This window comes from Pelodiscus sinensis, chromosome 2 (assembly GCF_052426305.1).
Source record: "Pelodiscus sinensis isolate ZL-2025 chromosome 2, ASM5242630v1, whole genome shotgun sequence".
NCBI lineage: Eukaryota > Metazoa > Chordata > Testudines > Trionychidae > Pelodiscus > Pelodiscus sinensis.
Window position 1 is genome coordinate 219,748,314 of NC_143053.1, and position 13,453 is coordinate 219,761,766.

Below are 13,453 nucleotides of genomic sequence, written 5' to 3' on the forward strand. Positions count from 1 at the left end.
TCAAAAATTATTGTTCGCCCCTGTTCTAGAACAACCTGAAGTGTTATCTATCATCTTCCTCATCACCATCACTTTCTGCGTTGTCACCAGTGGCCATCATTCTGTATGGACTACATATCCTTCTCCTACCTATGGTGAAAGAAAATAACTAATTCTTAGCCTTCTGCACAGCCACAACATAACATGTCCTGTAGTGCAACGTTCTAAAACAAATACCTTAGTTTAAATAGTTCTGTCTCCACTACTAGGCTCAATCAAATGTATTTAGAATGGAGTTTTGATCTTCACTTTTCTCTGAGTATGCTACTCAATGCAATTAGTAGAAACTACTATTCTAATTGAGGTTCTAATATAGTTTCATTGTGCTTCCCTAATTTATTAATATAAAAGGAAAGAGAAATTATTACAGTGAAATAAAGTTCTGTGAGAAACTTTAAACTCTTAATACAGACAGCCTGAATTAAGCAGATTATCTAAAATTTGAAACAAGTCTACGTTTTCCATGTATGAACAAATTAATTCTAGGAATTTTAAGGTAACTGTAAATCATAGTATTAATCTGTAGGAAATTAGTTACATGTAAAGGATCCATCTCAATCTCAGGGCCTGATCCTACTGAAGTCAATTGAAAGTCTCATATTGACATCAGTGGGATTTGGATCTGACTTTAAAGATTCTCTGCAGCAGAACACTTAGGCCCGTGGTCCCCAACACGGTGCCCGCGGGCGCCATGGCGCCCGCGGGGGCATTTCAATGCGCCCACCAGGTGCTCGGGGCTGGCCTGGCCCCGGGCACATGGCGCACGGGCGCTTGTGGGGGGAGCGCGCTTGGTGGGGGGAGCGCCGGGCGCGCGGGGGGGGGAGCGCCAGCCCCGGGCGCGTGGCACTCGGCGGGGGGGGGGAGCGCCGGGCGTGCGGCACTCGGCGGGAGGGAGGGAGTGCTGGCCCCGGGCGCGCGGCACTCAGCGGGGGAGGGGGGAGCGCCGGCCCCGGGCGCTCGGCCCTTGGAGGGGGTCCTGCCCCCGGGCGCGCGGCAAGGGGGGGGCCCGCCCCCGGGCAAGCGGCTATGGGGGGGGCCGCCCCCGGGCGTGCTAGTGTCCCCGCCCCCTGGCACCCGGCGGGCAAACGGCCACGCCCCCTAGTGCCCGACAACCTCAAAAGGTTGGGGACCACTGACTTAGGCTATGTCTACACAGCCGTGTTATTTCAAATAACAAAGTCTGCATCTACACTACAAGCAGTTATTTCCTCATAATGTGGAAATAATGTTGAGCTGGAAGACTTCTTACTCCAAGTCCTGTAACCTTCCTGCTGTGTAGATAGCACGAAATGCCAAAATTAGCTATTTCAACTAAAGCTACGCAATTGACATAGCTCAAGTTGTGTAGCTTATTTTGGCTTTAGCCCTGCGGTGTAGACTTGCCCTTAAGCATATAATTTCAAGTATGTAAGTAGTCCCACTGACTTCAGGCTAAACTAGTGCCTATATACAACCAAAAAATCTGACTTTTTGTAGGATTGAATTTGTTACATATATTGGGTTTTAAATTTTATTTGCTTGTTAGAGAAAAACAATCAGGTCTAAGTTAATGTTCACTCTGCTCAGAGGCTTTTTATTTTGAAATATTTTGCAGGTTGGGTTTGTTTGTTTGTTTGTTACACTTTAAACAGAGAAATGTCATGAGAGGTAATATAATATCCATATCTGGTAAGTAATTTGCCTTCCTACCATAATCTAACTACAAGTTTGTATAAGTGAACTGATCTGACACACAGAAGAAAGATCAGATCAGTTCATTTGTTCTTGTTTTTTCTCCTCTCAGTTGTATGTAAGTTCACTTGTTTAAAGGTCACATACATTCACAGTCACCTGGCAGGTTATTAAGATTTAAGTGTTGTAACTGCTTACATCATTCTAGTGGAATCCTATGCTTAAAACCCTCAAGTTCAAACATACACATAAAATTGATACATATTACAGAAGAGAAATTTCTGTGGGATTAACATATGTATATTAATTTTCAGCTTGGAATTAACTTTTAGGATTAATTTTGAATCCTCTATAACTAGTGCTTTATAACTGATAAAAATTGAATGCAAAAGTTTCATTGCTTACCAATATAAACAAAGAAATAATTTTTACCTGGAAAATCATGCAGCATATTGGCATAACTCTTTCTAGGACAAGGATTCTTGCCATTTTAATACAGGCAGTCCCCGGGTTACGTACAAGATAGGGACTGTAGGTTTGTTCTTAAGTTGAATCTGTATGTAAGTCGGAACTGGCGTCAGCCGCTGCTAAAAAATGATCAGTTTCAACAGCGGCTGAATCTGGACTCCAGCTCTGACTTACATACAGATTCAACTTAAGAAACCCAGGCGTCCCCAAGTCAGCTGCTGCTGAAACTGATCAGCGGCTGATTCCAGGAAGCCTGGGGCAGAGCAACTGGGGTGCTGCTGGGTTGCTCCAGTAGCGCGGCTCCTCAGCCTTACTGGAGCAACCCAGCAGCACCCCAGCTGCTCTGCCCCAGGCGTCCTGATTCAGCCGCTGCTGAAACTGACCAGCAGCGGCTGAATCAGGACGCCTGGGGCAGAGCAGCTGGGGTGCTGCCGGGTTGGTCCGGAGCGGCGCTGCGGGACCAACCCGGCAGCGCCCCAGCTGCTCTACCCCAGGGGTAGGCAAGAAAAGCCTGGTCTGCTGGGGGGGACACTAGCTGCACCCCCCCCAGCAGACCAGGGAGACGGGAGTGGCGGGACCGCCCAAGTCCTCCACGGCTTTGCTCCGTCTCCCTGGTCTGCTGACCTGGGAGACGCGGAGCAAAGCTGCAGAGCATGCGGGCAGCGGGACAGTCCAGGCGCGCTGCGGCTGTCCCACTGCTGGCATGCTCCGAAGCTTTGCTCCCCATCTCCCTGGTCTGCTGGTCAGACCAGAGAGATGGGGAGCAAAGCCTTGGAGCATGCCCGCAGCAGGAAAGCCCAGGCGCGCCATGGCTGTCCCACTGCGGGCGTGCTCCGAGGCTTTGCTCCCCATCTCCCTGGTCTGCTGGTCAGACCAGGGAGACGGGGAGCAAAGCCGGGGAGCACGCCCGCAGGGGGACCGCTCAAGCGCCCCCGGGCTGTCCCGCTGCGGGCATGCTCCAAGGCTTTGCTCCCTGTCTCCCTGCAGACCAGGGAGATGGGGAGCAGTTTTTCTCGCCCCGGAGGACGGGGGCGGCGCATCTGGGCGTCCCGCCGCTCCCATCCTCCAGGGCGAGAAAAGCCCCGTTCGTAACTGCCTGTATTTGGCAAATTTTACCCATTCTACAGAACTATGCATATTCATTGCAGTATATAAATAATAATATTAGCAATAACTAAGACTTGCAATTTATTTCCAGAACTATTTTTGACTCCTAATAGTATTATCATTTGTGGTGAGGTAGTGCTTAGGGGCCTCATTCAAAGTTTGGGTCTTTATTGTGCCAGGCTCTCCACACATGCAATAACAAATGGTCCTTCTCCAAAGAGGTTACAGTCTTAATATATTACAGCCGTAGTCTGTGGCCAGACAAGAAGTTAGGGGAGGAGAGATGGAAACCGTGATATCTACGTAGCTTTTTAAAAGATATGCTTTAATTAGACTCAAGGCAGAAATTCTGTGGCCTATGTGTATCGGGAGTAATGGGAAGCAGATAGCCATAATGCTCCCTTATGGTCTTAGAATCTGAGTCCTCTTCATCCCCGTCCTTTAAATATCATAGGAAGAACAGGTTTGCCTGCTTTGTCCTCAACATGCTCATAACACTTGCAACTCTGCATTAAGATAATGACTATAAACAATTCTTATCTTTCAGGTCTTCTGTTAGTTACTTCTAGCAATCAGGAAGGATTTTTTTCCCCCTTCACACACCACTGGTTTGAAGTACAGCCCTTGCTCTGGTTATCCCGTCCTCTGAAGCAGCAGAGACTGGCTAGTGCTTTGATCAGGACATGGATTTGGATGGACCAATGCTCTTTTTAGATACTTTGGTAGTATGTTTCTCTCCCACATACAAGGTCATATTGCTTGCCATATTTGGGGTTGAGAAAGGAGGGGTTCACCTTCTTCTGTAGCATAGAGTGTGTTTGGCTTGCTAGGATCACTTGAGTATTTCTCATCTTTTTCTCTATTGCGGTGTTTCTCAAAGTGGTCCATGGAGCCATTCTGGGAAAGCTACTACTGGGCCGCTTTGGTTTGTTTACTTACTACCACAGAACCTCATGGCTCCCACTGGGTGCGGTTCACACTTCCCACAGCTACTCTTGGCTGCAAATTAACAGCCCATGCTTCTTCCCGCGGCTCCACTTTGATAAAATGTCAAACTGCAGCTAAGGGGAGCCACGAGGCTCTGTGGCTGTGGAACTGGTAAGTAAACAAACCAGAGCGGCCCGGTAGCAGCTTTCTCAGAATGGGTCCACAGACCACTTTGAGAAACACTGCTCTGTTCATGGATAGTACCTTAGTATCTCATTTTCTCTGCCGATGGCACAGTTTTAGTAGTTGGGTTTACTGTAGGAGTAAATGATTGATGTGTAATGCCCTGTTTTATACAGGAGGCCAGATTAGGGGTTCTAATAGTACTTTCTGGCCCTAAACTCTGTGAAACTATGGAAGGGAAACAATCATGTCTAGTACAATAAAAAGGAGACAGAACACACCATCTATTCTTTATCAAATAATTTGTAATCACCATGACACAGGTGAGATCCAAGAAAGATGTCATAGACATTTATGAATTTTTAAGAGGGCGCTTCCCCCTGCATCAGGAGCAGCATAGCAGAAAGTACAAAAGATCTTGAGAGAAAATTGGCCTAGCAACTGATAAAGGCAATTCCTTCCCCTTCTGGTATAGAGAGTCCACATGGGGAGGGGAAGGAGGAGGAAGGATATGCTTTACTAGGGACTGTAGGCCCTGGGAACCCTGCCCAGGCTGCAACCCCTGTTACTATGAAGAAAATATTGAGGCAAATTGTCACTCATACCTGAGGATATTTATGGAAACATATTTCCCTGAATCTATGTATCTGTTGTCCAGATCTTGTGAGATTTGCTGGTGCCAATCAGAAGCAGTGTTAGAGGAGTCTTAAGCAACCTTCCGAACAGTGAGTTGTTGTTGGGCCTGGTGAATTGGTGCTGCAGTGAACTGGAGCAATCTGACTGGGACATGGATCATACAAAAAGCTCAGATTCTTGGGAGAGGAGGCTGTGGGTGTTTGTGTGTGACTCTGAAGTCTGAGCTTCAGATAGTCAAACAAAACTTATAGTGAGGCTCCTCCCCAGTGACTGTAAGGAGCAGGAGGGATGCAGTCCTTCCCAACCTGTGTGTGGAAATCCACCAAGCTCCTTGAAGGAGGGGGAAGGAGCTAGATGCTGCAAGTGCAAGTCCCACAGTCCTATCCCAAGCTCCTTTCAGGATGGGTGGAGGAAGGCTGGATGCTGCATTGCAAGTCTCACTCCCCTCTCCTGAGCTCCTTCAGATTTCTTTTTAATGCTCATATCCATACATAATGCACATTAATTTTAGGAAATCTCAAAGTAAATACTTCCCTCTGGAAAAGTCATTTCATAGTTGGAGACTAGAGAGCCACATATCTCCTAAGGAGTTTTAGAGCTGTTGAAGTAACAAGTCAAACCCTGAAATGAAAGCAGATAGGGTGCTATGATTATCTAGAATATTCATACTAGTTTTTGAGATGAGAAAATTGGAGACAAAATACATTATGAATTAAACTAAATTAGGTGATTTAGCTGTGTGATCCAGTGTCTCACAAAATATATCTACTAGTCTTCCGCATTTGGACCAGTCTGTGCTTGCTGTTGTGTGAATACTGTAGGCAGGGGAGTATATCGCTCCTTAATGCAAAAAAACTGTGCTTTCTGGCAAAAAACACTCTAATGGAGGGAGAAAGGACACTAAACCTGTCTCTCCTCCCTACCATGGTTCAGGCTGTTATAGTGGGTTCACTCCCATTAGGAGGAATTTCTTCTGGAGTGTCTTTTGGAGCATTACATATTCTGGACTATTCCCAACACAATGGCTGTGTCTAGACTGGCCAGTTTTTCTGGAAAATCAGCCGCTTTTCCGGAAAAACTTGCCAGTTGTCTATACTGGCTGCTTGAATTTCTGCAAAAGCACTGACTTCTTACTGTAAGAAATCAGTGCTTCTTGCGGAAATACTATGCTGCTCCCATTTGGACAAAAGTCCTTTTGCACAAAACTTTTGCGCAAAAGGGCCAGTGTAGACAGCTGAGATTTGTTTTCCGCAAAAAATCCCCGATCGTGAAAATGGCGATCGGGGTTTTTTTGCGGAAAAGAGTGTCTAGATTGGCACGGACGCTTTTCTGCAAAAAGTTCTTTTGCGGAAAAGCGTCCGTGCCAATCTAGACGCTCTTTTCCGAAAATGCTTTTAACGGAAAACATTTCCGGAAAATCATGCCAGTCTAGACGTAGCCAATGAGGACAGCACTTCTTAGAATTAACAAGTTAGAAAGTCCTCAATAAATAGCAGGGCTTAGAGTGAGATACTAGGGGATTTTTCAGACTGTTTACATGAGAGACAGTAATCCAATAGTTTATTCAAGACTCTGTTAAACATTCTCCTTTGAGTGGGTGGGGTTATAAACATACAAATTAATCTCCTGGGGATAGGCAAGGTCCAAAGGGAGCGGTAAAAGCTTGCAAACATCAGCTATTGAAAGATTTTTCATCATTACAGCTTAATGGAGGATGAGTAAAGTGAAGTCCATCGCATGTCCTTAACCACAGTGGACCCATCAATTATTTTATAGCCTTCCAGAAAGAGAAACGGGAAATTAAGAACAATTTTCATGGTAAGTCAGTACATTTATTTTTACTAGCAGATGTATCTGGCATTGCTTGAGTCCTTAACTGTAGTGTGTGTGTGTGTGTGTGTGTGTGTGTGTGTGTGTGTGTGTGTGTGTGTGTGTGTGTTACTTAAAGAGAAAATGTATATGCTTTATTTAAAGGTAGGGCTCGAGCACAGGGTGAGTGGTGTGGAGCTCAGGGTGGAAGGCTGGGAAGAGCTTTCCGGGGGCCACTTGTGGTGGCTCTCCCTGGATGACGGCTCATCCTGGGGGCCTGGTTTCCCTGGCCTGCAGCTGGCCTGGGGTGGAGGGTTGGGTTCCAGGGGCCAGCTCTGGTCCAGGCATTTTCCCCTCCCCCGCAGCTGGTCAGGAGGATGGGGCCCCAGGGGCCAGTCCCAGCCTCCAGCTGTACTCCCCTCCACCAGCTTGCAACTGGTTCAGAGCCCGGCCACAGCCAGGCTACAATTTCCAGCCATGGCATCTCCTTGGGATGGAGGGCTCTTTTTGGGAGCCCCCATGTGCCAGCATTGCCCCACTGGGCTCCACTCTCACCTCCCATGGGTCAGGTCCAGGGCTCCTCTGCATGCACTGGAACTGAGGCAGCTCCCCTCGCACACACAGCCCTCCTCCCCGGGCCTGTCACTGCTCTGCTTGCTGTGGCCAGAGTAAGTGGCTCCACGACTCTAGAGCCAGTTGCTCACCCCTGCTGGCTCTAGCCCTAGGAAAGCTGGTAACCCAGCTTCCTACCCTCAGCTGGTGCCAGCTGTAGACCTGGGGAAGCTGCCCGGCTGGTCCTGGGATGGTACTCAAACCCTTCTTCTTCTCAAGTTTTCCAGTGTATTCTCAAATGTTCTCTGTGACAGATGGCATGAGGAACACCTCTCCTTTTATAATAGTATAGATTGCAGACATATTTCACAAAAATCAATGATACGTAAAAAGAGAAAATCCAAAGTAACTGCAGGATCCTTTAAATAAACATGTTGTATAGTTGTTGTTTTGTAACTATGATAAATTACAGAAAAACAAATGTTTGGATCATGCAGATACAAATGCATGTGTGTGTATAATTTTCATAGAGTTCTGCTGAACAACTGAAGGTAGAATATGATCCTGGTCTCTAACAAAATGTCATCTAGATATTTATCCTCAGCTTAATAGCTGTAGGTTTTCTCAGTTAAATGCCAGCTTATAATTACATTTTCTGGGAAGCTTCATTTCCTAACTAGATGAATATTGGTTCTGAAGTTAAAAGAAGCTTAAAAACTGAAGGCAGAATATGACGTTGGCTTCGAATAAAATGTCATCAACATATTTGTCCTCAGCTTAATAACTGTATGTTTGTTCGATGAAGTGCTGATTTATAACTACACTTTTCTGAGTTGCTTCATTTCCTAACTAGATTAAAATGGGGTCTAAAAATGAAAGAACATCTGATGCAAATGGAAGAGCTGGTGATACCGCTATAGCAGGCCAGGACTGTGAATCAGAAGGCAAATGGTAAATATTTTAATCTATTTTAAACTATTTTAGCATGTTAGCTTGGGCCAGCCGCACTGACTGTGCAGACAGACAGACAGAAAATTCAGTCATTGTGCTCCTTATTCTTTCTCACAGGAAGGGGAGTGGCAGTTGTATGTACTATACTTTATTAAAAGGCATAACTAAGTGCTGAATTGAAGCTGGAATAGGTAAAAGCTAAAGTGTATATGCCCAAAAGTTAATTAGGAGGTAGGGCTTTTAGGGCTGATTAAGGGGTGACCAAGGCCTGGTCTATTCTTAAAACTTAGGTTGACCTAGCTATGTTGCTAAAAGGGGTGACAAATTAATTCCCGTGAGAGACATAATTAAAAGTCTGAAGCCCCAGAGTAGACACTGCTAGATCATCAGAAGAATTCTTGTCAAATTAGCATCTGCTTTTTGAGGGCATGGATTTACTATAATAATGGATAAACCGACGTTTGTAATGTAAGTGTACCCAAGGGTCAAGGAAAGTTTTATACCCTGAATACCATTCCTGCTACCTCATCCATCTCTCTGATAGCAGTGAGCTGTGTCAGGAATGGATTGTATGAGTTCTCTTCCCTTCCCTATTTAGAATATTGCATAGTGCCTCAACTCGTGGCTTCTCGTGCCATATAACAGTCAGCAGAAGACATGAATCATCATAAATATGTTAGAGGTGAGGGATTGTGTACAGCCTGAATGCAGATTCTAAGAATCAGGAGGTTTCATGGCACAAGCTGGAGGGAAGTGCTTTGACAGAGGTGGGTCTGATACAGATGTGTGCAACTAATACTGTGCAAAATGCCACATAAAACCTACAGTCACCACTGCCAGTGTTAGAGAGATAAATCAGCAATATTTAATTTTTCATATGTATCTCCTTGGGCTTCCCTGAGCCTATAGCTCTCCTGCAAAATCCATGAAGCAGTTTGACTTTCTGTTTTTGCTGTTGTAACATCTAAATGATTTTAACGGGCTTTGCTTGTAAAGTGAGTTTTTTTTTCAGCAACATTTCTAGAGAGCTATGGGCCTTTTCTTGGCTTCTTTTGTGGAAGATTCCAGAATGGATCATTGACCATACAAGGAAAAAGAATCATATTACTGGAGTTCATCTTCCTATTATTTCACACTAAGGGCACATCTACACTACACAGAAGATTGATGCTGCCATGGTTGATTTTTTTTTTTTGGGGGGGGGGGGGAGGGTTGATTTAGCAGGTATAGTATAGACCAGCTAGATCAAAATTAAAGGGTGCCCTCATCAGCACCAGTACTCCTCACAAGAAGTAAGGAAAGCCAATGGGTCAGCCTCCCACTGTGTGAACAGCACAGAAATATATGCATACACCATCTTATAGAACTGGAAGGGGCCTTGAGAGGTCATCAAGTCCAGTCCCCTGCCCTCACAGCAGGGCTAGGTACCATCCCTGACAGGTTTGCCCCACATCCCTAAATGCCCCCCAAGGATTGAACTCATAACCCTGGGTTGAGCAGGCCAATGCTCAAACCACTGAGCTATCTCTCCCCACAGTGTGATGTGAGATGCACTCCAGCTATGTAATGTATGTAACTGGAGTTACATATCTTTCTTTGGCCTTCCCACAAAGTGTAGACCAGACTTAAGGGAGCATGTTTGGACTATATTGGATGAAGACAGCTCCTAAAACTTTCCAGTACTTTCCAGTACTTTCCAGTGCTCTCTCTTGAGTTCTGAAAAGAGAGATCTGGTTATGTATCACTTACTGAGTGATACATTTTAAAAAGTCAGTAACACAAAGAGAAAAACATTTCTAACTATATGGTACCCAGAAGATATGATGATACTAGTTTATTGTGAAAACATTGTTAGCTGAAATTTACTCCCCCTAGCCTTGCTCTTGATCTGTAAGTGTCTAGAGACTTAGGTCAGCTTAATTATATCATAAGAACATAAGAATGGCCGAACTGGATCAGACCAAAGGTCCATCTAGCCCAGTATCCTGTCTACTGACAGTGGCCAGCACCAGGTGCCCCAGAGAGGGTGGACCGAAGACAATGATCAAGCGATTTGTCTCTTGCCATCCCTCTCCAGCCTCTGACAAACAGAGGCCAAGGACACCATTTTATCCCCTGGCTAATAGCCTTTTATGGACCTAACCTCCATGAAATTATCTAGCTTCTCTTTAAACTCTATTATAGTCCTAGCCTTCACAGCCTCCTCTGGCAAGGAGTTCCACAGGTTGACTACGCACTGTGTGAAGAAGAACTTTCTTTTATTAGTTTTAAACCTGCTACCCATTAATTTCATTTGGTGTCCTCTAGTTCTTCTATTTAGGGAACTAATAAATAACTTTCCTTTATCGGCCCTCTCCACACCACTCATGATTTTATAGACCTCTGTCATATCGCCCCTCAGTCTCCTCTTTTCTAAACTGAAAAGTCCCAGCCGCTTTAACCTCTCCTCATATGGGACCCGTTCCAAACCCCTAATCATTTTAGTTGCCCTTTTCTGAACCCTTTCCAAGGCCAAAATATCTTTTTTGAGGTGAGGAGACCACATCTGTACACAGTATTCAAGATGTGGGCGTACCATAGTTTTATACAGGGGCAGTAAGATATTCTGGGTCTTATTTTCTATCCCTTTTTTAATAATTCCTAGCATCCTATTTGCCTTTTTGACTGCCGCTGCACACTGTGTGGAAGTTTTCAGAGAACTGTCCACGATAACTCCAAGATCTCTTTCCTGATTTGTCATAGCCAAATTAGCCCCCATCATACTGTACGTATAGTTGGGGTTATTTTTCCCGATTTGCATTACCTTACACTTATCCACATTAAATTTCATTTGCCATTTTGTTGCCCAATCACTCAGTTTGGTGAGATCTTCTTGGAGTCCCTCACAGTCTGCTTCTGTCTTGACTATTCTAAACAGTTTTATATCAGATAGGATGTGACACTTTTCAGAGCCCTGCGTGGTGGTGTTAAGCCAACAACTTTCTAGTGTAGACCAGCCATCAGGAAAAGACAAACTAATACAAAGCAGTATAATGTTGGTACTATTTGTCATATTTTTAACTGGATATTAATTAGGTCTCAGCGCTCAATGACTAGACACATTTTTCTAATTTTAGAAGTAATGGGATGATACCACTTGTTGCTAGAGTTCATGAACTGTGGAGTACTGCTTTACCTGCAACTGCTGATGATCAGCAGCTTTGTTTTATTTCATCTAACTGATTGGCCAGAAAGCTGCAACTATTTATTTTGTATGTGAACCTTGCTATATTCATGACAGCATTGCATCATTATAATAGTACTATAGTACTGTCATAAAGCCTTATCTACACAAAGGAATTATAGAAAAAAAATCCTACTGATGCTACCATTGGTTCAGCTGAGTGATCTGTTTGCGTGATTGAGACTAAGTTTGGCTTTGTCACTTTGTTGCATGATATAACTCCAGCTGGTGTTTTTTGCAGTGAATCATCAGTGTAATGCTTCATGGACACCAGATTGTGTTGTAATAATGCTAAAAGTGAAATAACTCCAGATAAACCATAGAAGTCTAGGACTGAAAGAGCCTAGGAAAGGGGAACTTCCCAGCAAATTGTATTTTTTTTCCTGTTGTACTATATATGTGACCATTACAACTGGTTACACTTTGCCCTTCCCATTTGTATTTTCCTCGTATAGTTGTCTCCTTTCCTTGGTAACAGATTCTACTCAATACCTTGCTTTCTTGGAAACTAGATCTCAAATCCTGCAAGCTAATATATGCAGAAGGATTCTTACACTGACAGTCACACTGAAGTAAATGGGACTCCACATATGTACATAGATTCCTCTGTATGGATTGGAGCTTAAACCCTTTTTTGATCTCTGCAGTACTCTGACCCTTGGGCAGGGTAACCAGATGTCCCAATTTTATAGGAACAGCCCCAATATTTGGTGCTTTGTTTTATATTTACATCTATTACCCATTGGCCCCTGTCCTGATTTTTCACACTTGCTACCTGGTCATTCTACCTTTCAGTCAACTTGGAGATATTTGGAGATAATCTACACATTTGCCAAAAGTAGGGATTCAATTAAAAAATCAAGATATGTAGACTAGCAAATATTTTTCAAAAGATTACAGGGAACTACTATTAGTGAATTCTGAATCACTTTTTGAGAAGTACCATGATGCTGATCATTAACATATTTAGAGGTTTTTTAAAACACTTTGCAGACAACATTTACAGAAGTATACTAAGAATGATCTACGAACCATGTTCATTTTATATTCTCTTGCCTTGTTTAATTTTGTTTAGATTTAACTGTATTATTACTTTAAAAGTTAGTTGCAGTTAAATATTTTTTCTTTTACAATTCATTGAAAAAAATCATTCATATTTAGCAATGAGGACAAGAAGAAGCCAAAGAAACCTAATACGGTCAGCCCATTAACAATGGTAAGATATATGCTATGTATATATTCAGGTTTAATAATATATTTAAAATAACGTTTTCTAATGTTTCAATTCTTACTAATAAGACTTGGTCTACATTTCTGGTATATCTGTGTGGAAACAGCTTATATCAGCCAAACAATGCTTTTGTCTGCATAGCTTATTCCACACACGGTTATCCCTCCTTCTCCTCCAAGTAAAGTATGCTGCACTGGTAAAAGTGACTTTCCTGGATATCTCTGCTATTGTACCAGTATAACTACATCTCCCTAGGGGATTTTGCTGGCACAGCTTCCTTAGTCAGGGACCACACCTCTTCATATTCTGACCAGCATAACTATGCAGACAAAAGTTTGTAGTGTAGACCTGGCCTTAAAAGTTTTATCTGTTTTACTGTGTTGATTGGGGGGTATTATAATTTACCAACAAAATAGTATCAGTAAACAAACACTAGTGTAGATGCAATTACACTAGTAAAAAGGTGTTTTATATTAGTATAGCTTATTATGGTTTCTGAACTAGAATAAGATACACTGGTATAAGCATTTTAATACCAGTACATGTGTGTTCAAGGTGGCTAAATTGCACTAAGAGCTCAAGTACCTAGAAAGAATGTTTCTCTTTGATTGCAAAATAAGGGCCAAATTTTGACCTCAAGATCTTATTTCTGTCGA

At 43.6% G+C, this 13,453-nt stretch overlaps 1 protein-coding gene across 3 annotated transcripts in view; it reads left to right on the plus strand.

Annotated features, from left to right (window-relative positions):
- The first annotated feature begins 3,872 nt into the window (after positions 1–3,872).
- The window catches only part of ABCB1 (ATP binding cassette subfamily B member 1), an 80,670-nt gene continuing 71,089 nt past the window's right edge, over positions 3,873–13,453 (plus strand). Inside the window, exons 1-5 of one of the 3 annotated variants that reach the window (XM_075922433.2) lie at positions 3,873–4,007; positions 5,054–5,120; positions 6,735–6,849; positions 8,246–8,343; positions 12,728–12,782. In XM_075922433.2, the coding sequence (XP_075778548.2) occupies positions 6,847–6,849; positions 8,246–8,343; positions 12,728–12,782 (156 nt within the window). In that variant the 5' untranslated portion in view covers positions 3,873–4,007; positions 5,054–5,120; positions 6,735–6,846. Of the gene's footprint in view, positions 4,008–5,053; positions 5,121–6,653; positions 6,850–8,245; positions 8,344–12,727; positions 12,783–13,453 lie in introns of those variants that run through there. The other 2 variants (XM_089776714.1, XM_089776715.1) reach the window with 2 other exon arrangements.